Consider the following 27961-nt stretch of genomic DNA (forward strand, 5'->3'; position numbering starts at 1 on the left):
TCCAGATTGAGGAGGATTCACGTTGAAAAGGACGATGATCGGTTCGTAGCATAATGAATGGCCTATCGGTTGGTGTTCTCATCATGTGTCCGCCATGTCAACGAATGTCGCTTCCTAGAATACACACACACGCATGCATCCAGGAATATGTATCTTCCTTAGAACAAGGTACTCGGCATCCAACAGCCGTATGGTGTCAATGCATGAGTTATGACTGCCGGTGAGACGGTGATAAATTCAAAACGGATCGTTTCACCAGCTCGTTGCAATGGCTTCATGCTTTCCTTAACCTTCAAAAGGGAGAATTTATGCAACGATCAGACGCACACGGCAACACCCGGTTCGACAGAATTGACCTTCCTTATTCCGCCGTAGTACAATATTGATGTGCTTTTACCTTAGCACACCCAACGATGCTTCACGCTTCCGGGCTCCGGCGTCCTTTTATGGCCTCAATTTCCGGAGTATGGAACAGACAAAGAGCCCCGGCAACCTCGCAGATACAGCAATGAACCTCCCGGTGCACGAAACATTCGCCCGTAGAAATACAGATTAGATTTGTTTCAATTACATCCAAATTATTCCAATTTGTGGCAGAAATAAGAAGGCACTCGCGTGTGCTCGTTACTGTACTGCCAATTTTGCTTTGGGCGCTGCCAAGCGAGCCAACCGACGAGAACGTTAAAGTTATGGTAGAAAAACGCGTCCTGCTTCTCAGTAATGAACACCAACGGTATACTTCAACAACGTACGAGCCCAGGCCCTCGAATCTGAGGTTCCCACGGTCAAGTACAGGTCGTTTTATGGATTTCGGCCAGACCGAAGAAATGCTACCTCTCTGCCTGTTCTAGTTTGAGTAATAAAACATACTACACGCCCATCAACTATTTGCAACTGCTGCTTTCTTCCTTTCAACACAACAGACAATGAATGGCCACAGGGCGCTACCTATGGGACAGCTGTTAACAGGGGTTTTCAATGAAACGTATTCCACACATGAAAATATCGTTATGCTTAAATGTCAGAATCAAACTTTCAATTGGCATAGCTTGATATCATATTGTAAGTTACGAGAAATTCCCAATGAAACATAGAATTCTTAATTTTGTTTCAATTTAAGTTTTAAGGATTAAAGAAGTATAAAAAAAACTCTTCTTTCTAAAGTAGAAATTTTATTTGCGCAACACCCTGTACAAATTTCCCACGCCTGTATCAACCCGAACCTGGTACGATGTAAGTCCCATCCCGTGACTATCGTTACGTTGCGCAAGGTGAAAATGTACATTTCCCATCGTGAATAATTGACATGCAATTTGCCGCCCTTTTGTAGCCGTTCTCGATTGCACATAAAATGTCCCATAAGACAGTAGAGCTGCCATACGGTCGGGGAATTTGGAATGGAGATACAAACTCACGGCTAAGCTATAGCCGGTATGGTCCGACAGTACAGTTTGTTTTAGGCGATTTTGTTCAAAGCAACAGTAACATTCGTTTCCATGTGCTGATGGTGGGTTAGAGAAACTTCATCTTAACACGCGACTGAAAGATTTAGAAATAAAAGTGAAGAAAAACAAATGACGGTAGAATAGTTTCGGTGCTTTAGTGATAAATTATCATTGCTTATGTACCATTTATGTTAAGTACATCATAATTTATGCAATTTTGCAGGATATTGAGGCGGATGTTATAAGCTCCTGTTGCGAAAAGAGATCATACAAGAAGGATATAATTAGCACACATAAATTTAAATCCTACACAAGTATACTCAAAAACTCTGTATACTGCATAGAGTATAAAGAAATACATTGTATTAAAGTAAAGTATTGGTATGGCACACGGTTCGGTGGAGGCGCCCAGTAATTTAACGGCTGCGGTATACACAGGACAGAATCAATCCTAACGGGAACATTTTCCTCGTTGGTAAGTTTGACTATTTGGCACCGAGTAAACCAAGATAGCATTAGGTCTAAGGTACGAATGGAATGAGATCATTTTTGTAACACATGTATCCAATGTCCTCCATAGTCCGTTATTATTATTATTTTTATTTTAGTAACCAAGATTATGCCCTGCCTACTATGACACATTATTCAAATACAATAATGTAACTAAAAAAAACTGTTCAAGTTGATCGTTTTCTTGATACGTGGAACCAAGACTTTAGTTATGGTAGTTTGAAGTGGTAGTTGAGGTTAGCTTGCCAGCTGTTGGGTATGAAAGGTTAATACTTACAATAGTGGTAGATCAAATTGTGAAGAACCATTAACCATCTTTATTAAAAACCGTAATAAATATTATATTTTATCTATTATTATTTATAAAACCTTCATATCTCACATTTTTAGAACTTATTAAACATATATGTCAGTAAATACAAGCATATATGCAAAAGGCAAGATAAGATTCATACGTTGACTTTAGTACCTCAGTTATATGTATCAAAGTTACTACTAGTGTTGAGAATAGTTTATCTGTTAAAATTATACATGTCCAGTGTTTCTTTAAACTTTACTCTGCTTCTAAAACTCTTTTTTTTTCTTTCTTCTGTATTCAAACAAAGAAAAATACAACATAAATAAAACTCTTCCGATGGGCTCTTATTGCCCATTAGCGCGCATCGCTCCCTACAGAATGGGCGCAGAAGCAGGACTACATAACAACTGTTCTGTGCAACGGCTTGACAGCATTTTGATCGTCGTACCACCACAGCAGCGGCTGGTTTCGTAGTCTCTGATCCCTTCCACTGCTCGCTTGATGCTTCAAGTGACACTTTCTGTCACTATCATTCAAAGGCTGCGGCCTCCACACTCTGACACTGATTTTTATTGAACTTACCACTTCTAAGCGATCCTAGCAATCGGAGACATGTCAAATGGAGGTGGCAAAGCAAAGGCTATCCGTTTGTTGGAAATAAAACCGAGCCACATCGTTGAAATCTAGCCCGGGTCTAGGGAGGGAACCGAAGTGTACCAAGGCAGAGCTTACTTTGCGGTAATATATTCAGCAACTTTATGAAGTTTTGTCGTCTTTTGGGACATTCGCAATACGCTCGTTTCGGAAAGGAAAGGAACCTATTCCCCGATGTCACACGCATGGAGGCTTACACGAACATATATCAGCGATTTATTCACTTTTGTGTATCCCTTTTTTCTTGCTGCTACTCATCTGCTACTGCTTAACAGTACTTCCCTTGCGTGTATGTGGCGTGTAAAAAGGCAAAACTTTATTATTGCGAATCCAAATGTCTACCGGAACTGGTGACCGGCGGAATCGTGCTGCGTGCTCTAGTAACGTACGTAGTTTCGGAGCCAGACTTCACGTGCAACCCATTCCAAGAACGTAAAGTTTTCCCACCAGTACGATCCGTTACCACAAACGCAATCGGGACGGGTTATTTCTTGGGTATGGCCATGGACGAAATGTTTCATTCTTCTGTCACTGTGTACATGCGAGATTGTGGGAAGACGCACTCCCACGGCTCACTGTAGATAGAGTTGGTGTTGTATATTGACACCGTTACCTTTTTTTTTTCTTTGCTCCATCCACCATTCAACACGGAACGCAGACGAGACGAACCAAAGGATTACACGAGTATTCGACCAACTTTCTTGGGTCAAATGCGTCCTCTACAGCTACTTCCCGGAAGCTTCCGTTCTGTGGCATTTCGTGGTGCTGTCGGAAATGTATTCGATTTTATTGTGAATTCTATTTAGATATTATACAGACCGAAGCGTACCTCAACATCCGTACCGCTCACGGCTTCGTGCGCTTTATGATGAACGGCGGCATTTGTATTGCCGTTCGCTGTGTGCCACCTGGCCTTGCTCGGCTAGCGCTTTAGTGTCGCCACCCCCTAATGTGAAACGAATGTCAATAAATTGTATGTAGTTATTAAGGGAGAGATTTAATTTTCTACTAGCTATCGGTAGGCACGCAACAGAACCCGTGCTGTATGAATGAACCGAACAGAAAGAAATGTTTTTCTTTGGGCGTATTGAAGAGGCGTACTGGTGTGGCTTTAATACAACCTTTCGATGTCTTTGAATTTCTACCAAATTGATAGACTAACACAGTGAAACTTTTTTGTATAAATTTATATAGCTTAGTTTTTATATTTAGTATTAAAAACGAAACAAAGACCTTTTCCTTCTGACTTTCTTAAATTTTTAATGGATTTTTTTAAGAAAAAAAGAGAATTTCTATCATTTCTGATTGAAATGTTCTTACTTTGACGCTAACGATTTCAACTGGATTTTTGAACTACCACTACAACTACAAGATGAAGTACATTAAACTTATCAGTACGATGTACTTATTGAAATAATAATAATTTTCAGATATGTTCCAAACTTGCCAACATTCCTTCCATAGTTCAGCATGCAAATATTTCTCCAATGTTTTCACCCCACCCATCGCCAGTTATTTTAATATCCTAAATTCCGGAGCACTAATAATGAATGTGCGATGGATGCTAAGTGTTTTCAGAAACATTGCTACCATATGCTGCCGATGTTCTCTAACGTTACGCCACCGCTCGACTCCGGTGCTGTTGTCCAAGCTTTTAAAATTGGTTTGCTCATGATTAATTGAATGCGGTCCGGTACTGTCCGAACCAGTCTAAAGTTGTGCTCTCGAAAGCTGTGCAAACGGATGTACCACGTTTGGATGGTCGTCAGGCCTGGCCTGAACAGTGAACGGTGGGTGGTTATAATGGTTTTTCGGGTATCCTAACCCGTGAAGCGAACGACAAATGCGTGCAATTTGTTTTGTGCATCATGCAACAGGGCCGCATGGGTAGCATATTTCATCCGGGTGCCATACCGCATCACGAGAGCATACGGCGAACGGAAACGTAGCTAAATTGGTTTTAAATTCAATATTGCTCGAAATCGTTTTACCACGTTCGGTAGGTACCGTATGGGTGGAGCACAAGTACACGGTGATTGTTGTCGATTTCTTCACGCGGTGCATTGGGAAAAACATGTTGAACGATGCTACATTTCATAGCAGCTAATTAAATATGCTCCAGTGCTGTTGTTGTGTTGCTGAAAAGTTAAAAAAATCTTTCTGATTAGTGATAAGCTGTTGAATAAGCACAGTGGTGCAGTACAGACAGCTGCATTGATTTGCTGCGATGGTATATTGTTTGATAATCTCGTTGGTATGAAATAAGGTGTTGTTTTTTTGGAAGGACTTTTAACTGAGGCAATTTCATAATTTTGTTACGCTTATGTTTATGAAATTGCACATATAATGAAATGCCATAATAATCACAAGAATTTTTATTTTTCATCAACTTAAATCTAAATGTGTTCTAAATGTGGGATTATTTCTGAACTTCAAAAGTTTCGTTGCACTTTCGTAAGTTTTTTAAACTATTTAACTGATTTGCTAAAGCAAATATATCATTACATATGATATTCTAATGTTTTTAAATATGGTAAGAAAAATACTTACTTACTTAGTCAAACGGTGAAATAACTGATTCACTGTCTTGAACATGTCGGTAGGGATCCTCTTACCTGATCACTGATAAATACAAACTCATTATCTCATCCTTACTGGTGGTCAACCACAATTGGGATCCACCACAACTGTGTCTTTCTATATGAAAAGTCAGAAAAAATACCTATCCAGGTTGTCTGGTGATATTCAGGTAAAACATCTTTCAGCGCGTGGAATTCATAATTATAACGGCTCCTCCATTATACTCCATAATCTGTAAGAAATAAAAAATGCTGCTAAATGATTGACGATTGAGAGCTTTGAAGACAGTCAACATCTAAAGTATCTGAAATTACTAAGCTCGTATGCAGCTGATATTACCAAACTTTTTTTTTCTCTTACTCCACAACACAAATTCACATTAACAACACAAGAATCTCAAGTAATCCAATTTGTTAATCACGCCACCGAAGACATTAAAAAACTGGAATTCTTCCTACTTTTTTGTATCAACTTAAATTTAACAATCGTAGTTAAAACGAAACAAAACCATCTAATGCAATCTGCTTTGTTCTTGTCTTCATTTACAGAGTGCTCCCTAAGATTGGTTTCACAACTGCTTCACCAGTGCCACTACTGTGTTTTACGGTGCAATAAAACTTAACTAAAATGAAATGAATTTATCAAGAAAACTACATTGCTTGCGACCAGGTAAAGGACGACCCGACAACGATACTGCGTCCGAACCGTTCATGACAGAAGCACCGGACGTGAACGGGAACCATAAACAACAAACATCTGCCAAGCCGGAGGAAAGGGACAAAAAAGAGCAACCGCAATCGTTGCTTCGTACCATCTGACGTGACCGAAGAAACATCACCGGCAACACACTCCGGAAAGCGGGACAGTCCGGCATACAATTGCAATTGAATTGCGTCCGGAAGTGAAATCTTTGGTCACAGTTAGTGCACGCTTACTGGGCGGCGGTCCCCCCAACATAATCGTACTGACGAAGCGGATGATTGTGCAATGACATTTTTGTCGTGGAGAAAAGTTTCTTTCCTCGTTTTTTTGTACGGTTTTTTTGTTCTTAAATCAACTCGGAAGCAAGAAAACTGCTGTAGCTTGTGTGTTTCTTGGAGCGGTGCAACTGAACTTGATGGTCTAGCTCGGTATAGCCCAATCAAAGCTCAATACAGCCCAATCAGAAGTTAAATTGTACTGTACAGTTGAATTTGTTGCACTAGTTCCATTGTAGCAAACAAAACAGACATAAAGCCGAACAATATCACTTGCATTTTCGTGTAATTAATCAGTTAATAAAAAAGCGTCTTTTGTTGTATTGTTTTCCTTGCTTTGCTTGGCTGTATTCATAGCTCATTAAATTGGTACAAGAGCTTTTTCCATTGTTAGTTTTTATTTTCTTTTAACGGTTTTAATGGGACAATTTTTCTTATTTTGTTCTCATATTAAACTCACACCAACTTGCATTTTGAGGCACAAAAGCTCCTCCCACCCTACAGTTTTGATACGAAAACAACACGAAAAAAACCACACACACACACAATATACAATTTTTTCCCATCTTTCCCACAACAGCTTCAAAAATCCCACTACCACAGTGGGCTGCGGTTGAGCAACTTCCAATGATAAAGACATCACGAAAAATGCGAAAGATCACCGGCGGCACCACCGACACAGTCGCCGTAGGGAAAGCGGTGAAAAGTTGCGCGTAAATCGCGCGGAAAAATAAAGTGATGAAAAGCGGTTCCCTGGTGCTGGAGTTTTTGTTGCGCGGCTTTGGCGACTGTGGGCCAACGTAAATGAGTACATATTTATAGAAAAGCAGTGCAAAAATCGTCACGCCCTGATGGATAATTATAATTGAAACCGCTCTCTGGTTCTTCCGCCGGTGACGATAAGCTCGAGCTTGTTTTTTTTTTCGTTGGCCGTGAGTTTGTGTAGGTGTGTGTTTGTGTGTGTTAGTGTGTACTTTGTGCCGTGCCGTGTTATTGCCACCAGTAAGCAAAAGTGAGCAAGCGAGCTTTGTGCTTGTGCTGCTGCCCGTGACGCAGCCCGGAAGCGTTCCAGGCGTGGCTGGAGTCGCTTTTGGCGCGCTGCCAGCCGTGAAGCTCGATTCCGAATTGCCATAAATTAAAAGCATCCCTAATCTCAAGCACTTCCCGTGCGAACCCGACCGGCAGGGAGGGTGGTGTTCGTCGAAAAGGCGCGAGTTCTGTTGCTTCGGGATATCCGTCGAACGGTTTTGCCAGTGCGTGTGACATTGCTAGCAGCGGCAGCAGAAGCTTGTAGCGCCGTATCCTGCCACCGAACGAAACGCATCGGAACCGAGAAGCGCAATGACGGAAGCGGACAACTACGATGACGAGGTAGGTGCACTCTTTCCGGTACCGTCGAAGGTTCGAGTGTGATACCAGCAAGTATCGCGCTTACGATTCGATGCTTCGAAATAATTAACCGGGCGGTATAGAAACCCCTTCGACCCCAACCCTTTTGCTGTTATTTGGACGGAGCAGAAATTCCGTTCAAAGGAATTTTGTTCAAATTACCCGACCGATAATCTCGCGAACGGGATTAAGTAAGCATCCTTTTCTGTGAGGGCTTAGCATTGAATGAACAGTCGATGGGTTTCCTGTTTTTTTTCTCCAAACGCAAAAAGCGGGATCAAAACTAATTGGGTACATCCGGGACGGGTTTTTAGGGGTCTGTGATTGATGGGGCTGTTTGTTCAGAACAACAGGATACAGGAAGAAATTCATTGCGAGAAGAGAGAGGGAGAGAGATAGCGATTTTGTGAAATATATTTCGAAAGACTGTGAGAAAAATAGCTGTAACTGCTGTTTGTCATTATTACGCAATTATATGCTATTATTTCGTTTGAATACTTGGAACTATTTTTTATCTTTCTGTTATAAGCTTATTATTTTTGGATAATTTGCAGTAATATTCCCTCTTTTCCTTATTTTAAAAGCATTCAAATATAATATTCGGTCAAAAATTTGAATGGATAAGTATCCAGCATGGGTGGATCGAAGTAACGAAGTATTAGTCCAAATAGTACGCTTATTGCCATACAAAAACCGCATGTGTCCTTGAAATTTGAATTTCTTGGACACAAATAAATCGTTTTATTTGAAATTTTCATCAAGTGTTGGATCTTGGAGCGAATTCTTTTACATTAAATTCTTCCAGTATTCTAGACAATATATCTTGCCGAGAAGAATTGTTATTCAATTCCGACAAATAATTTATCAACAGCCCTGAATTCCACAGGTCGGAGTACCGACCAGGTGGCAATAAGTATTGCCTAAAGAATTTCACAGTCATACCCCCTGCTACTTGTTTTCCCTCGCAAGTAAAAACCAACCACTTTAAATGGCACCGAATGATCCGCAAAATTAAACAAATGAACATTCCAACAATGTTCCTCCCAATTGGTTCGGCAAATAAAACCGAAGAAAAGCACAACAACACCAACGCATGTATCCGTTGCTTTTTTTACCTTTATTGTTGTAAAAAAGGCCTGCGGTTACATTGCTACTGTAAAACATTTTTCATTTCAACTTCGGGTTTCACTTCCGTCCGCACAGGACCCGGTATCGTATCGAGTGGAGCTGCGTGAACGGACAGTAAATCCTTAGGCCTTGTGCGGGACCAGTTGTACGTGTGTTTGTATCCGTGTATGTCTTGTGATTCTCCCCCGCGGGCCATTAATTTTCCCAAGAAACAAACCCATCACTGTACAAACATACACGCGCAATACACACCCCACACATAATTGCTCTTGCCACCACTCTATTTCCGCCGGTGCTCTCCCACCACTATCCAGCAAGTATCCAGCGATAAGCGATAAGCAACAGCGCACGGGAAGCGCTCCGTGACTCAACAATTCCGGTGAATTGGAGTTTCCGGAGTTTTGGGGGTTTTCCTTTTCGTGTTACATTTCGCTTTTCACGCTGTATACCACATACACGCTTAGTTCGTCCCTTTTCATTCGGTGAAAGGGACGACGGTGCAATGGATGTTTGGTTGGAGCATCATAAACCTCGAATGCGGGTTCCCGGGGTCGTCTGACAAACGCAACCCAACAAAGCATACTATTGCTTTCCAGCGGTTATCGTATCCATCATTGCACTGGTTCCCACTTCAGGCACTGCCGGCATATTTCTTTGCGGGAACAACCGTTTTGCGCCAGTCATCGACACCGGATGGGACCGGTGTTGGAGCTTTTGTCGGTAGCAAGTTCCTGTTGGTGACTGCTAGAAAGTAAAATCATAATTTTCATACATCGGCTACGGAGGTACTGACTCGTTTTTCGTTACGGCTTAATCATTTATTTTACTTCCCTGGTGGGTTCCAAGAAATGGACATTGCATCCCAGGGCTAACACGGCCATGTTTTAAATTAACTTGTTCATTGAGGCATTTTATGTTATGATGTTGCTAAGCTGCTCAAAGTGAGTATTGTTTAATGAAATTTTACTCCATAAGAAAAAAAACAACTTAATAATGTGAGTTGTTCGTGTAAATGCTATGCAGGGACTTATCCAATACACCTCAAGGTACTTCTGAAAGGGTGCAAAGCAACTGCAAAGCAACAGTTTTGAAATTCAATTAGCTGTATTATTTTTTTTTCAGAGCAACCATTAAACAAATTTCCCCAAATTCCAAGTTAGATATCACGATATCTTCTCATCTCCAAATGAACATTACGCTTCTCACGTTGATGTAGTGAACCGATTGTTCTGCCATATTTCGATCCAAGTGCACGTAGCATCGGATGAATAAAATAAAAACCTTTGCACTGACGGTACGGATGACGAATCAACCTACATGCGTGCGTGCATGTCATGATAGCGGCAAATCCCTGGCCGTGACATGCTGCCAGTCAAATGTCAATTCCAACTGCCACAAACTGTATCATCCTTCACCTTTTCGCCCTCGTTATGTTATGTTTGGCTGACAAGGTATATGGTGTAGTACATTGCACAAGCCTGAAATATAATGGAAAGCTTTCCGAGAAGAGTGTATGCCGAACTTTTATAATGAACTGCAGGGCGATACTGTTGAAGTCGTGCAAATTCATTTACCGTTTGTAGTCGCGAAAAATAAGTCAAAATCAATTGTTAATCCTATTATTCCTAAAAATAATGACACGTATCATTCGTCTCTTAAAGTTTCCACTTTATTTAACTAATAATTTAGTTGAAATAAGAGGAAAATCGGGAAAATAATCGGATAATCGGATAAGATAATAATCGGGAAAAAAATATACAGTCACGACAATACTTTAAAAAGAAATATTACTCATAAAAAAGCTATAAGCCTTGCAAAAGACTGCAAACCTTGTAGAAGACTATTCATTTTATGCTGTAGCTTTGAGGGTAATTCGTTTAAAGTCATTCTCATGACAAGATCAAGATACTGAAATTATCTACGTAGCGTTGTAGTTGGGTCACTCAAAAGGGGAACTTAGCAATTTTACGAGTTGTTCTCGTTGAGACTGACAGATTGAAGAACGCAAGCAAGAAATTTCAGCACATTGAATTCTTTTAATCGAATTTCCTTAGACAAGATAACAACCAAAGTCTCAGGTTTTCCAAGATGCCGAAGGTCTTCTCCAAAAATACTGAGAATAAACTATTGGAAAACCCATCTTCTTGGTGTAGCAAATCAACCAACCAAGTCTTCATCATTATGACCCATACCTTATCTCTTGCAAAATCTTCACTTTATAAATTAATTTCGTTTTGATTGCTTATTGAATAAATAATTACATACTCTATATTGTATCTCTGAACTTGCGCTTAACTGTACAACATTAATCGTAGAGTAATTTGCTCTACTTTCACCTCAACTGCGGTCGATTATTTGCTGTCAGTACCACTTTACCAGTTACAAACATCAACAGAGAAAATCTTAATATACAGCAATGCTATCCTCTGCTGCATTCTTTATGTTGCGTTGATAAATTAAACTCCTCAAAAGTTTGCACAGTGCAGTGCAAACTATAGACAAAACAAAAACAAAAAATATCGTCCACGAAGCGATAAAGAACTCTCCCACCAGCCAAACGTTGCTTCGTCCAACAATTTCAACCTAACTGTCCCGTCCGCGTTGACACACACTGCCATAAGCATCCAGAAGAAAATGGACAGCGCAATTGAAAAGCAAATAAACTCCAACTCAAGAAATGTGCAAACAAACTGTTCACACAGTACCGGATTCCAGCCACTGGGACACCGTTGGCCTGCATTTTATAACCGAGTTCACCACGATCACTTCACAATCTCTGAGTTGGGCGAGCTTCAAACTTGTGTAACAAGTTTGTCCCCGAGATTGAAAAAGAAAAATAACATCAAGAAATCATCATAAACCTTTTTCGCCCAAAGTTTTGTTCGCGAATTCGAACAGCAAAAGAAAACTGGGTGAAACGAGACAAAGTTCTTTATTTTATCCACGAAAGTTTCCCCGACATACTTTCCATCTAGCAACGCGATGAGTCTCACATTGTTGCAGAATTGCAATCATACACTTCCGGAAGCAGAAACTTCAAAACTCAAAACATGCGCGATGGAAAATAATATCCACATACCAATCCCGATCGCGGACGATGGTAAAACAATGTCACCGGTATCACGTTATAATGGGCACACAAGTTCTACGGGTGGTGTTGTACCCTCCACACTGCATGGGAATGCGTACGGAGCTGCTTGACAACTAAATATGCTGTTGTCAAGTATGGTAACGGATAAGGTTGCTGTAGCCTCATACTTTTTTGCCGGAGAAAAACTGCTGATGTGAAAAACGGCCACAACCGTCTTGCGAAGTGTAGAGAGCTACTTTACTCACCCGTATCAGTACAAGCACGGAAGAAATGAAGCACAAACAACAGCAAAACCTGCCAGAGTATAAAATTTACTTCTGGCTTGAGTTCTAGAAAATGAAGCTACTTGATTTCTTCCAGTTCGCTTCATTTCCAGTGGAAAAAGCAGCTACGCGGAAGGTATCGTAGTGCAAAGAACCACCACCGTCAAGACGCTGATCGTTTTGATGATTATGATGATAGTTTCCTTAATCAAACCTTACCAACACATCCGGTCGTGACCGTATTTGGTTGAACCGTAGCTTCCACTACGGGATGCTTCGGAGAACTCCTCCACAACTTATGAGTCAAAAATTTAAGCCACTTTGCACTGTGAACCATTGGCGGTGGCGATTTCTGAAACTATTTCTGTGCGAAACGATTTGTGACGCTTTGCTTCCCACGTTACCAACCAACCGCTTCATGAATATTTCAATAATGATAATCATCCTCAGCGGCCCCGCCATCATGAAGCTACTGCTCCGGCCGGATCCTTCCATACAGTTCAGAGATGTGCATGCTATTTAAATTTCATTTTTTCATGCCACAGCTTCTTTTTCACTTTACGATGGGAAAGCGTAATCTTTCTGATAGAGCGTAAGTCTAACTGCAAGTTCCCGCCCATAAGCTAGCCGAGCAAACCCCCAACACCTTCCGACAGTAGTTGATCGGCTGCTTGGTATATTGGTGAACGCTGTTGTGCCCATAATCCAATCTGTTTTAAAGCGTTTGTCACACAGCCGGCACCAGCATGTGTATGGTGGGGGTCGATAGTGGAAGAGGTGGGAGCCTGAAGAAAACCCCCCGCAGGCTGATCTGGAACGGTATAAATATGGGAGTGAATTTATTTTGATAAGACCCAAACCGAGGGCTTTTGTAGCCTAGCCACGGGACGGAGGATGAAACTAAAAGCCACAGGCATTACGATTATCATAAAACGGAACCATGCACTGCTGCTGCTGCTGGAGCTGGAATGAATGGGAAAATATGCTTCTCCCATATCGCTTTTTTTCTACCAGCGCTCAATGAATAGACATTACACTGCATTTAAGATACCGGAAGAGGCAGTCTGGAAAGGAAATCGGATGCAGCCAAAGGCATTCATTCGCTCCAAAAGCTGTACCACCGTGAGTTACTAGTGACTCTAATACTTCCAGCAAACGGCACACTTGCTCCGGGTCTTTTCCTATCATGATTTAACGCTCCACAGTTAAGCTAAAGATAAACTAAAAACGTTTACTCTTCCATTTGATCGGAGAACCTTTTTTGTTCTTACATGCTCTCTACACCCGCCACTGTACAATGGTTTATTTATCAAATTAAGAACCATTTTCGGAGAAAAAATAGTAATGCCGAAAATGTTTACTGCTCCGAGGCGCTACCAGGCGCCTCCATTGCACGATGGCAGCACGTTACGGTTTAAGAACAATAGCAAATCTTTTCCCCATTTTGTGACCGCGTGCGGAGAAAAACGGCAATGCTGTGGTCATAAAATAGAGTAGTTTTCCGTCCATTGTTTCGAACACAATGTTGAAGACCTTGAACAAACGCTTAATATTTAATCGTCAAGCATTGTGCTCACACCAGTGTTGTTTTCGAATTAAATGCAAGCCATTCAGAGTACAAAGATGGAGTTCAGAGTTTATTTTAAATAATGAAAGATTACGAAGGAATTCAGAGATTTGGAAAAGAGGTTTTTATAAAAAATAAAAACCTAAATAAAATATATTTCTTATATCCAAACCAAGGTCAAACTAAACATACAAATCTTTAATGTCGGATTTAACATTTGCTTGCCTTGCGATAGCTAACGATTTCTGCCCCCATTTCCGATTTTCGAACACTTTCATTTCCAACTTTTCCTGCGGGGATTGATTTCTCTGCAAAACCTACATCACCTCCTATTGCGGCTACCCTTCACAACATTGCATGCCCGAGCCAGACCCTGGTTGGCTTTGCTTTCTTTAACGATCGACGAGCCTTAAATCATGGTCCCGCTAGTCCCGGAAGTGTCAAAACATGTTACGTTCACGTTGCAGCTCGATACTTTTCACCTGTTTCGACATCGATTTATCAACTGCTGCAGCTTCTACCTTGCGGCCAAACACGAAATAACCTGTCTATCCACAGGAAGGACAGCTACTGCTTCTGCTTTACTACCCTGCGCAACCCTGCGGCAAACTGTGGGAAAAAGTATTTGTTTCCATCTGATGTTGGTTGGGTTTATAGTCGAGCAAAACCATACTTTTATGCAATATGCGCTGGGTGTCAATACCTTGCCAATGACCGCACTGTACTTACGGTATTGCTTTTTGGCTTCATTTGATTTTCTGTTTTGCTCTATCTGAGATTGAAATTTCTCTTTATCGTTACTTTATCGTGTCGGTTCAACACTGACGCAATAAAACAAGGGGGAAAAATGGAACTCACCACAGCATAAGTTTTTGTATCCCGTCAGAACATCTGTGGGCTGTATCAAGCGGTTTGGTGTTTTTGTTAATCCATTCTCACCCCCCCTTTCGAGCTGTTGTAGTTCCTGTTTACAAATTTAGGTTTTAGCTCCAAAGTTTTCCTCATTATTTGCCCTTACAAATCGATGCTATTTTTCGAAGGGAAAAAAAGAATCGGAAAACTCATTTGTCGCTTCATTGAATGTAAAGCTTATTGGTGTGGGAAAATACTGAGCGCGTGTGTGTGGTGACGTATTCGATTATTATAAGGCTTATTTTCCGCTTGACATTAGCTGTGAAAATACTAAAAAGGAGTTGCGTGCATGAAATGGCTGAGCTTTCATAATTGAACCGTTAAATCGAGGGGGGATTATGACATCCATAAACAGGAAGTTTATTTTATATCACTGATGCGATAAATAATGTACCACCAAATACCACCTTTTTTGTAAGCGATTTAAAAATATTTATTTATTTATTACACATTTACGGGGTATTTTTTTCAAAAATCTATGTTTGACAAATAATTTTAACCCAGTTGTTTCGTAACAAAGATGAATGAAACAGAATTCAATTTTATGCCAAAAACCAAAGCATGCCATGATCTCGATCAGCATTTTTCAGTATGCCATAAAATATTCTGATTAAAAGTAAACGACAAACTATTTGGTCAATATTGACGAGATATCGGCGTTACGAGCAAATATATCACAGTGAAGCGAGTTTGCGGAAACCCCCAATAGTGTGGCCCACTGCCGATTCCGTGCACGTACCGTTGCCCTTAAAACTTGCCTTCAAATTCAATCTTCCTGACAGTGATCAATCGTTGTTTATCTCCACCCCGTCGCAACTGTTTCCAACTCGTGCCTAATAAGCCTCGAATGAAAAACCTTCCCAGCACACAGCACAACCCCGATAGGACGGAGAAAAAGGCTTCACAATGGCCCCGTCCAGCCCGTCTTGTCGATTGCAAAACAATACGCCATGGCAGCAATCGAAGGGTGCCTGAGGCACCGCCGACCGATCAGCTGTATCGAGACAGAAGGTCGGGCCAGGTGTTCGGGCGGACCACGTAAAAGTTCAAATTTAGATCTAATCAATCATGTTCCAGTCAGTTACTGTGGACGATGAGACCAGCATGAACAAACCCGAAAACCGCCGACTTACCTGGCCCTACCATAAAAAAGCCCACCTGCAATACCATTCACTGACAATTTCTATCATTTCTATTTTTTCTCCTCGAGCCCGAGTGTACAGTTTTGTTCATGACATACCCGGGAGGCTGGATAAAATTGTTTCACTAACAACAAGCTAGCCCCGAGTTCTGCTGGTGTTTTTAGCATGTCTGCTGAGCCGTGTCCGTGTCCGTCCGTGGACTGAGTTAAACATTCTTCTCTAAAAGGTTAGTTAGCGCACTCGATAAAAACTCATCAATCATTGTTAACAACGGGCTGGTTGAGGAAGGACATTTTTCGGCACTCGGTATTTAAATTCGTGCAGAAATCGGTTTGAAAAATGAGACCGCCTGCGCATGTTTTAAAGTAAATAATGAAACAAAAGCGCATTTCATGGCTAAATAATTCGAATATGTTTCGTTTAGTGGACAACCGAATGCTCAATTACATTTGTATGCAAGGAATGATGCTCTTGTCATTCTGTATTCAACTTACAACTGTATAGTAAATTTTTTTCTCTCATTCGAATTCAAAATAGTTGCTCGCTTTTTGTGACAAGTCGATCTTATGTAATCTATCAAATCTTGAATCAATTATTAGTCTTGAGCTATTAAGGCTAACTGATTCGTTTTGAAAATTGCGCACGAACGAAATGTAAATTTGTGGAGAAAAATTTCCCTCAGCAATCATATCACTAATCCATGAGTTTTCCGCATTTGCGAATGTGTAAGGTCGGAATGGGTCAAGAGCAGCATGTCACCGTAAGCGATTAAGAAGAAAATTTTGACATTATATTTCATGAGAATTGAAAACGGACGCAGTATCATTGAATCATTTCTCATAAATTTCATTATTTTCTGACATCTATGCAAACCCCATTTAGTCACTCTTCATATTTGACGAATGACTATGTTTGATTAGACATGATGTATATGGTAAATATGGTAAATATAATCTGGTTAAAGTTAAGAGTTGAGAGCAAGGACGGATCATCCATATAGCACAATAAGCGACCGCGGGAGCCTCGGAGCTCTAAGGAGCCACGAGATCCAGAGTCTCCCGTAGAACCTGGTTGAATTAAACACACACGAAGTAGGGCCGTTTGGGACTCCTTGTAAAGGGGGTTCCCGAAACAAGTTGGCATCAGTAGTGCAAAGTAGTACTCCTCCCTCTTAGTACCTCCAAGAAACTTGTTCCGCCTCAGGTTGAGAGATTCCTATGATTGACCAGTCCCTGATATCCAGAAAAACACATCATAGGGTGCCAATTCGGAGAACATGGATAAAGTATTCATCTTAAAGTCACAAGATTGAAGGAAGGTTGCGGATCTTTCTATCTTCTTAGAAGTATCACTATACAAAACAAACTTCAGAAGGAGTCGAGAACGGTGACTTGTAAGAATTGTTTGAATATAAATTATTTGTACTGGACATGGTATGATGGAGGTGTCAAAGACGTAATTCTACTGCGTGAAGAGGATCTGTTGAACACTGGTGTCGGATATCCTATGGAATCTTCATAGTTCAGGTATCGCTTGAGGTCGTAGACATCAGCCAGAGGATATAACATGATATCATTACTTTTAAAAACGAAAACTCTCTTCCTCTTGCTTAATCGTTTCCAACAACTTAAGGTGAATACATTTTTTGTGTTGGAAATTTTATTAAGTTAAATTAAATGATGATGATATGGTTAAACGTAGGATTATTCCTTGAACAAAGTTTAGTTACATCCATGTATTTCTTATATCTAATTACTATCCCAAGAGCTTTTTCGCTTGAGTAAAAATACCAATACGGCAGGTATATCCACGCCTATCTTGCGCTATAAGATCATGCCTTTCGCCAAATATGATTTCGTAGCCTAATCTAATTAAAACCAACGGTTATCATTTACGAATAGCCTGCTAACTGCCTAGCCCAAACCCACAATTAATGATAATTACGGGGCACAAAGTTCAAGACGAAACCATCGCATCAATTATGCGGACCACTGCACCAAGCAAGCGTGTCCGCTAATCGAATTAGCTCAATGCAATGAAATTTCTCACTCTCCATCTCGAACTTCATCCACACTGCAAACACTGTGCGTAAGTCGGGAAGCAGTTTGGTGACGTGGAAACGTCAACACCACACCGGGACGCAATCGGTTTCTGTACGGTAGATCAATAAATTCTAATGAGATATTTGCGCCGGCCGGTAGTGAGGGAAAATGCAATCGGCCATCGAACCACAATCTGGCCACAAAGGTCAATTAGCGATCGATCGTAGATTAGACGGCTGAAGCACACTCGCTTCTCATCGTGTTGTGTGTAACCGACGTTAACCTAGCGTTCGTTGTGGCGTTCGTTTTGTTTACCGAAACGCACTCGTAAATTTAAAACGCTCCCCAGCCATTTCAATTCCAATTTCGATTGAGATAATCGTGTTCGTGGGGTCTTATTTACATGCTCATGTGGATTTCGTACCATGCTCCCGGAACGCATTGAATGTTACCATGCCAATCAATTTGCCATTGCAGACGTGATTGGCTAAAGCATCCAATTAGTGTATCGAGTATTTCAAGCTGTTTCATTACGCTGATGGTGTGGTGAAATTGTTTTGGTAGTGTTTTTTAACACTTCCCTACGTTCTTCTCCACGTACTGGCACGGCACACTGTGAAGAACGACTAATGTTACTGTACGTTTGGTGCGATATTACTGCACAATTTCGAGAGTTAAAGTCACTCTTTAAATGGCCTGTTTGCTTGCTATGAATAAACTTCGGTTGTGATTATATACCTCTTTTGATTGGTACGAAATAAACACATTTGAATGCATCGACTAAAACTTGAATCAGCCTTAAAACAACATGTTTTTATAACCCTTTCGTTAAGTTTCACTTGTATATTGTTGCAATGCTACATTCCTCGCAAAGATGCCATTTTCAAACAAGGTTGAAATTCTTTTCTCACACCCAGCGGACTTTATCAGACCCAACGCAGAGCAAATATTTATGTTCTGCTGAAGGAAAAAGGTTGGCTTTGCTTTCTCGCCAATGGGGTTGAATACCTTTCGGGTTAATATCAATAAATTGGGAAAGCAGAGAATAGGTATAAGTTTAACATTGTGATAAAAAATACGAAATACAAATAAATATATTTTTATATATTTATATTTATATTTATATATATAAATATATATTTTCTTCCATGTTTGCAAACCTTTCATATAACAGAAAACGTACACAAAAATAAAAAAGAAGTATTTTTGTTACATTCTACGGGATCGCCAATGTTTGCGTTTATGGTTATTTTCATACTTACTATGACTATGTCAGTTTATCTCCTCGTAGTAGAAGTAGAAGGGATAATTCCCAATGACATACATACCATAAACAACATCAATTTACCGTTCAACTGAGCACTATTCCTTTCGTTGTCGGGTGTCGATTAATATTTTTCAACTCATTTCAAACTGTTCCAAAACATTAAGCAACGTTCGTTCAATCGACATCGATCGCAAACCATCGTCCGACGGGCTGGGAAATGCTGCACACTGTTCTAGTCTGCAGTGCACACTTCCTTTCAGCGAAGAAAGCAGTCTTTCTCACCGCCACAAGAAGCACACCCGTTCCAGCTTCGCTGGAAGCCAAACAACACATCCCCGTGTGTCCGCGCGAGTCCGATCGAGAAGCTGAGAAAATTAATTACGAATCAATTTATCATTACGTTCAATCGCTTTTTCTCCCTTTTTTCCACCGGCAGCCATCTTCATGCGAACATTGGCGAAAGTTAACGCAAAATGTCCGAACGAAAACTGGACCCAGACTGGAGCATGGGGTGGGAAAATAAAAACTTTTGCCCGAGCACGATTTAATGAGACGGCAAAATCGACTCGGTTGCCATTCGATTGGGACGGGAAAATTGTTCTCTTTCGTTGCTTTCAGTCCTTTGGTGCCTTTTTGGTTCGGTTTGTGCAGACGATCGCTTTCGTTAAATGATGTATCGTCATTGATCGAGTCTGAAACAAACTCTCTTCCTCCTCCAACATTTTTTTCTTACATCAAATGATCCAATCAGAGGGACTGATGGAAGCGATCCATCAACAAGAATCGCATGCACCGCAACGAATGGGGTTGCATTATCGATAACTCCACTGCCTGCAAAGATCCAATTGCCATGCCCATTCTTCCCATTCCCATCCCAAAGTCACGCAACGTTCAACATCAGCGGTACTTACAGTAGTGGCCCCTCAAAGTGGGGCGCGTAAGTTGTGGGTTAACGGTAACTCATGGGTAAAGTCCGTGCATAAATGATTGAATCATTTACAGCAATAATTAAATTTACATTTTTCACGCCACACGCCATATCACACACCGCACACACACACGTCAATCTATGCGCATTAGCGAGCGTGGCATCGCTTTCCGGTTGCACTTTTCGCCTCTTCGGCAGTGCCGTTGAAAAATGAAGCACCGGAAGAGTGTTTTACGCGCGAACAACTGGGTTGATGGGCACGGTACAAACAAGGCTTATCGGATTGTAACTAAATGTTTTACAGTGAAGGTCAAGAAAGGAGAGACAGGCTGATGTAAAGAATTAATTTTCCAATCGAAAATAATCATGTTTCATGTAGAACTTTCTGTATGTAGAATGTTTGAATGATGTTGCAAAAACCCAATCAAATTAATGAAGACTAAAAAGTATTCATCAATTCGACAAGATGATTCATAATCAAGTTAATTACATTTTTAAAGACATTGTATAATACTTATTCTATGCTTGTATTGTTTTGTATCATGAGGAATTTGTTTGAAATTTGGGTTTTAGCAAAGCTAGATGAAGATCATGCATAAACACCAAAGGAACTCGGAAAAACATGTACTTGGTACTTGGTGGGATCAGTAGGCTGTGGTCTATTATGAGCTGCTACGCAAAATTCACAAAAACAAGACAATATCTTAACGTTAATCAAAAGGTGCGAAAAACGAAAATCAAATAAAATCAATTCTTCCGATAAAAAAACATCAACGCACATCGACTTCGATAAAATTAAGCAATATTTTGTCCATCCTTGTAACTGCTGCTGCCTTATCGTCATCGTTCAACAGTTCGTGACTCGACACCATTTCCCATCTCGTTACCTTATCCAAGCCACCTGTGGGGGCAACCGCCCATCGTTCAGCCATTCACCGGAAAGGTTTATGTGTATATTTGCACATGCAACCATTTCCGCTACAACCTGGTCCCAGCAACCCGGATCCCTCAGTTACAAAGTTGGTGTAGTTTTGAATGGCACAATTTTTTCCCTGTCAACAGTGTCGGCATGAGTGCAAGTGCATGCGGTAAGCTTTTGGTACGGACTGTGCATAAATTAAGGCACAATCATCACCTGGCTGGCCGGCAGAATGAAAGCACATCGCCAGCAGCAAGCTCGATTGGTCACGGTGAGAAGTTTATTGGCTATACTGGCGATGTTTATCTTCGAAGCGAAGGAATCAACGATTTCCCATTCACCAGTACCGATGATTGGCACGGTACTTGAAACAAAAGCAAAACGCAAAACGTTGCCAGCACATTGCTAACGATTTTCCGATGTAAATACGAGCAGAACTGCAGAATGATACTGAAGTAGCTCGACTTATTGCGGTTACTGAGAACCCTTTGGCTTATCATGCAATCGGCACCGGGCGGTACGAAGCGGAATAGAAGTGGGAAAAGAAAACTGAAACCACATTTCTCATGCCCAACTCTGCTTCGACTCTGCTAGGAGTCGGTTTTCCGTTGACAGCTATTTAAATTCATTTGAATAGAAACGAGTAGCAGAGAGTGAGACAGCGAGCGCAGAAACATAATATCCTGTCAGTTTTTATGGGTCCAATTGTGTTGTGTTATGCATACGGATAGGATTAGTTTTGCTATTGGCCTTTTTATGCAGATGCAACGTTTGGTGAATGTTTTTCATACAAGCACAAAGGAAAGTATTTTTCTTTATAAGCAAAGAAACGTTTTAGAAATAAATATTTGGTGTGCTTCGTGAAGGAGAAATACTTCTTAATATGAAAAAATGTTTCAGAATCACACTTAACCAAAATTCATTGTCCTGGAGTAAATTTATTTGCGTTGTAAAAAAAAACCCCACAAACAGCCTTCGGCCGTAATAACTGGTCCGGTTGGACGAAACCTCTAAACCGTAATTCATCGATGTTACGACACATAGATGCCAGCCGACAGTAGATCCGAAAGCCGATTAAGATAAGCTTAGTTTAATGCTATGCAATCTCCAACTGACTCGAACCATTGGCAAAGATACACACGCAATCTCTTGCTCTCACTCTCTCAGTGACAACGATGAAAAGAGGTCGTTCCATTGTCTAATGAATTACTTTCCTAGCCTTCCGGAACCGTCCACTGGCACGGCGGTCAGGCTGTCCGTTCTGGTAGTTTCGGTATGAAAATCCGAAGAACAATCTGTCCACTCGTCGCCTAATCCAACCAACGTATAAACCTTGATGGTAACTGGTTTATGGTTGTAAAATTTACGACAGTGCTAAAAATGTGACTGCCTTTTGCGTGCGATGGTATCGGCTTACGCTGCACATAGAGCACAGAAGATGTCAAATCAATCACAAAGCGACGATCAGCAATTTTCTTTACTGCAGTGATCGAACAGAAACGCATAAAACAATGTTCCAATTTGCGATCGGACGGTGCAAATGCAGTCATGAACGACGCTTTTGGCTGAGTGGCTTGGCTTGTTTGGAGAAGCATTGCAGTGTGACGCTACTTGCTACTTACTTTTATTAGCAGCTCAAAGCAGGAACAGCCATGCTCAATCCAGAATGGCAAACGCTTTCCTATATGTATTGTATATTGTTTTATTTCATACATTTTTTCTATCGTGATACTTATTGATATCTATGATTACCTTGAAAATTGTTACGTTTATTTTGCCACATAGGAGCATTTTAGACGAATTACAACTTTTCTCAAAAGAGAAGACCATACATATCTAAACCACCGATTATAATATTTTATGCCAGTTTCTGCCTTTCGACACCTAGAACATACATCTCAATCAGTAAAATCGGTTTCCAAGGAAGTTGAAAACTTTGCATCGAAAATGGAAAACAGGGAAAGACACAATGTTGAAACTATTTCAGTATGCAACATGTTGAACAGGTACTTGTACTGAAGATTTTCCTTGAAATCTTTACGGCCCAAGACGGTAAGCATTCCCCCCCAGAGGGAATCGTTTTTACGACGATTTAGAATTGCCACAGCATCTTAAATTTAGCATACACCGAGCAGTATGGTTTCCCAACCATAGAATAAGATGCATTCCACCACAATACACCATTGCTGCAAATGCTCCAGATGTAGGAGGACAGCTTTGGCCAACCGCAAACCAAAGTCCATTGCTTTCCGTGCTCTCAACTAGCGCTGGCAGAGCACCAGTGCAGCACATCTCAGCAAGCGGCGCAAATTTATTACCCTAACCGTACGGTGGTTCACCATTCAGGCAGGGTGGGGGGGTCATAATCATGAATGGTGACCAGCCCGTGGAAATTCAATAGAGCCCCATCCGTCAGGATATTGGAAGGAAATGAAACCGAGCGGCTGCTCCACTGGACACCAGAGCGCCTGTCGCTCTTTTTTAATGTGCACGCTACAATGTACCGACCCGTGTCGACATTGTCTGACGGGTAAGATGAATGTTTGTGCTCTTCATCCTTTAAAAGCACACGATGCACATCTAATGGGATCCGGCGGGGTGTGTGACATTATTTAAGCCAGGTTTAAGAGGTTTACTTATGCAAATGTTCTCCGCTCGACAAAGCTCGTGTACGTAAAGAATGGCTTTAAAAAGGCTGCACCGAGAGCTATTTCTCCGAGTTCCATACATTCACCTTCGTGGCGATCTTTGACGTCTAAATACTGCTACTTGAAGCATTAGCATGCCAATGCTCAGACGGTAGAAAAGGAAACCCGATTGCGATAAGTGACCGTCAAACGGTTGACTTTATCGATTCCTGTAGCGAATAGCCTTCAATCCTGACCTAGTCGAAACACAATGGGGAAAAGTAGTACCAACTTTGTCGTGTTGAAACTGAAATGTTGCACAACAGTCGATATGTGTTTCTTATGAAGTGCTACCATAAGTTACGAGACCAATTATATTTTAACTTATCGCTTTTGATAATAACATGTTTGATTAGAATGATCTTTACAAAAGAACAACAAACAGCTTGTTAACAGCTTGTAATTCTATGGAGCAAGCTTTAGCAGTTATTGCTAAATAACAATCTTCAACCTGAAGAACAATTTGATCCTTGTAATTGCTTGGTTTTCCTCGTAAATCAATATTCCGTCACATTGAGCTGCTACACAAACAATGCACAAAGAACAACGAAACATTCATCCATCAGCAAATCGCCACGTGCTGCAAGTCACATGTGTCAAGCTCAACGAAGCCACCACTTTGACTGCAGTGCTAAATGACATACAGTTGCATTGTACTCGTACGCGCTCAAAGTTTTGCTGCGCTTGTATCCACAGGTGTGTGCAACAGTGCAGTCGTGCATACGTCAGCGGTCGGATGTAAGTGCAACAGTTTCGAAGTTTAATCGCAAACAGAAATTCGGGCAATCGGAATCGTGTTGAGTGATGTGTATGTGTGTGTGGTTTCATTCGATAATGTAGATCTGCTAGCGATGCAACAATGATACCGATGGATGATGGTTCAAAAGTTCACCAAAGCTAAAACGCGCGAAAAGTTTATCAATTCCAGCTGTAACAACACATTGCTGCCCGCTTGTCAGTTAGCTAGCATGTGATGGAGTATTTTCGTGTGCAGTATGAGCAGGATATGAAGGTATAAAGCAGCACGATTCAACAGGGAGTTCTATTATCCATCAATTTCAATTATTGCGATGGAAATGTTTGCAAGAAGTTTTAGCGCCCGCTGTGTTACTTTACCTGAAATGAATGGAAAGATTCCGTTAAACTGACTCAATACTATCAACGCAATGCTAGTGATTTGTTAAATATAAGTTAGTTGAAACGATTGTTCTTGGGGTGGCCCTTTGACAAGACTGGACTGGTATCAAATCTAAAATGGGCTATCTATCCTGGAATCGATTAATAACATTCGAGTACATGACAGGGTTTTTGAGTTCATGATGGGGCGATAAGATGTTAGTACGCTGTAGTTCTCGATTTAAATGCAAATTTCTTTCCTCTGTTTCCGTTTTAATACTGAATGATTGTGTATTTCATGATTGTGGTAAGACGTCGGCCCATGAATAGAGCATAAAAAGAACTCCCAAACATTTTATTTCAGAATTTAGCAAAACCTCAAAGATTATCATTTTATAGCGATTACACAGTCGACATGTGTTGGGATATAGCATCCACAAATATACACAGTGATGAGTCATCACATCTTTTAAGGCGAGTGAGACAATTCTAGTCCTTTATAAGCCAGCCACGTTGTACATGTAAGGGAAAAAATTAACTTTTGAAGATGTTGTCAGCCTTCAGGCCAAAGTAGGATAATCGGTTCTTTAACATTAAAATTATAATGCATCTTAAAGCGTTTTTTTATGATTACTTCAAAAAAATTTTATAAGAGATGACATTATTTTGAACATTTTTGGAAGTTTTTACTATAACATTTATTCGTTTAAGTCATACATCAACTGCGGTGTAGCGATAAGATGTTTAACCTCCAAAAGGTTATTTGTATGAATAAATGTGATAAGGCATGCGCTCGTGTTAAAGAAAGGTTTTACCGATAGGATCGTAGTCGTTTTCATTAATAAAGAAACGATTATTTAGGTACATTATAGTGCACCATAAAATAATATGATGAAATAACTTTGGTCTAACCACATGTTTAGACAATATTTCTGTGCAATAATGTGACTCGTAACGTCTCTCACGTGTCTTCATGCAGCTGGGTGTTAGAACGAAATCAAACAAATACCTACTGGAAGGTTGTAAAAGTTTGTTTGAAACGATAACCCTCCCCACTTAGATCCCCACTTGGGCAAAGGAGGAAGAACCGCCGCTATGATTGACGCCACAGTGAACCGAAACCGAACAACCGGCCCTTGTTCAGCCGGTGGCTCCCTTTTGTTCAAACATTTTATGAGAATTTCTCTCGTGCGGCACAGCGTAGGTGGACGTATTCCGTTCCGCAGGCTAAACCCACCGTAACTGCTTATGAAATAACAATTTTGTGGGTAGCTTTGCGATTAAGCTGTTACACAACGGAACAACTTCTACAGGGGCGTTCTAACATTTGTTTCAAAATGTCACTGTCAAGACACGGGCAAAACCATCCCAAAACAATGAACGCAATGCTGTGGAAATCTTCAAAAAGAACTTTTTTGGTTGCTTTACTTCAATCGTACAGGCTTGCTTTACACTACGGTAAAGTAAAATGGTTTGATACGAAATTAGCGACATAGCTTCAACATACGAATTTGGAATTGCCTTCAAGCAGCGTTGCCGAGTTTCTCGCCCAAAAGGCAACGTAAGCATCTGCACGCGAGTCAATTATTTTCCACAAACACGTGTTCATTACCCAATGCGTCAGTACAAGAATTTTGGCCCCACACAGCGCTATTTATTCGCAACCAGATTTATGTTTGCCCATGACGCGCGTGTGAAACCGCTTAACCTGCTCGTGCGTGAAAATCATTTTTGGCCGCTAAGTACAATAATGTCTCACGTGAATGAATACGTTCTGTCGAACACACATACCGGGGCTGGGTTGGTGCTCTAAACCAAAACATAACATATAACGCTTACACACTCACACACACACACGTCCTAGTGAATTAATACCGTTTGCGCTGGTTCGCTGGATATGCGCTAAACGATTCACTGTGCTGTGATGGTGGTGTGCGCCCCGAAGTGAACGATAATAATTTCACGCTTACCATCGCTGCCCGTGGTCAAGCTTATGTTTGGTCGGCTGACCAAGAATTCTGTTTGCGTGCCGTACGCGGGCGTTTAGTCACCCGCCGGCAGTATCCTAGTAGACCTAGCGACGCTTTGGTTTCCGGTGACCGGGTGGACAATGGTTCCTATATCGCAGTCAGGACACGTAACGCATGTCTCCGATTTGTGGTGACATTCGCACAGCTAAACGGATCCATTTTCGGCGGTTTCACATAATCTGATTGTTGGGGATGCCGTCGCGATAAACCGGGATCATGTGGAACTGGGCGGTTGCAACTTCGGTTGAAGTGTTTTAGCACTGCCGGATGGTGTGGTTTTGGGTAAATCAACGTACCGGAATTGCTGACCCGCTTTTAATGGACAAAGGACGTGAATTAATTTTAATTCTGCGATGCTTAGTTACATAAAAAACTATGCTTATTATTGCAATAGCTATTGAACGGATATTTTAAAATGTTACAATCATACACGTACATCCTTAGCTGCTATAAATGTACACTACTTCGTGCTTTGTTTGATTTCATGTCACTGTTAGCATTTCCATTCGGAATGTACCATGAACACGAGAATAAAAGCTTAATTAATAATGTGGTCCAAGGTATAAAAACCAGTTCTGGTACAAACGTGTGCAACAAAAACCAACGTATGCGTTATGTTCTGTAGAATGCCGCAATATAGCATAAAAACGTGCACAGCGAAACGCAAACAACGCGTGCAGTGTAATTGAAGCCACATGCAATTAATGAAGCACTGATGACCAAGTGGCCTAATTTATTTAAGCGCGTTACATACGTGATAAGGGCTAATTTCCGGCTAGTATTAATTAACCAATGCATTATTTCAACGCTGATATGAACAATGCATTTAAAAACCAATATAGTGAATAAAGGTACAAAAAACTGTTAGAAAAACAGAAAACACCACGTACAATTATCATAAAATTTAATTTCTCATTACAACGGTGATGCAGCCTTCAGGTAGTGTCTATTAATCTTAACTATCAATATGTAATTCTCCATTTGGCCACACTCAACTCGAGATGGAAAATTGATAG

The 27961-nt window shown here is 40.9% G+C and overlaps 1 protein-coding gene across 1 annotated transcript in view; it reads left to right on the plus strand.

The window, feature by feature from the left end:
- Window positions 1–7805: 7805 nt before the first annotated feature.
- The window catches only part of LOC128712445 (venom dipeptidyl peptidase 4), a 67623-nt gene continuing 47467 nt past the window's right edge, over window positions 7806–27961 (plus strand). The window contains exon 1 of the mRNA XM_053807338.1: window positions 7806–7835. Within this exon, the coding sequence (XP_053663313.1) occupies window positions 7806–7835 (30 nt within the window). The remainder of the gene's footprint in view (window positions 7836–27961) is intronic.

The sequence above is a fragment of the Anopheles marshallii genome, chromosome 3 (assembly GCF_943734725.1).
Source record: "Anopheles marshallii chromosome 3, idAnoMarsDA_429_01, whole genome shotgun sequence".
NCBI classification, from domain to species: Eukaryota; Metazoa; Arthropoda; class Insecta; order Diptera; family Culicidae; genus Anopheles; species Anopheles marshallii.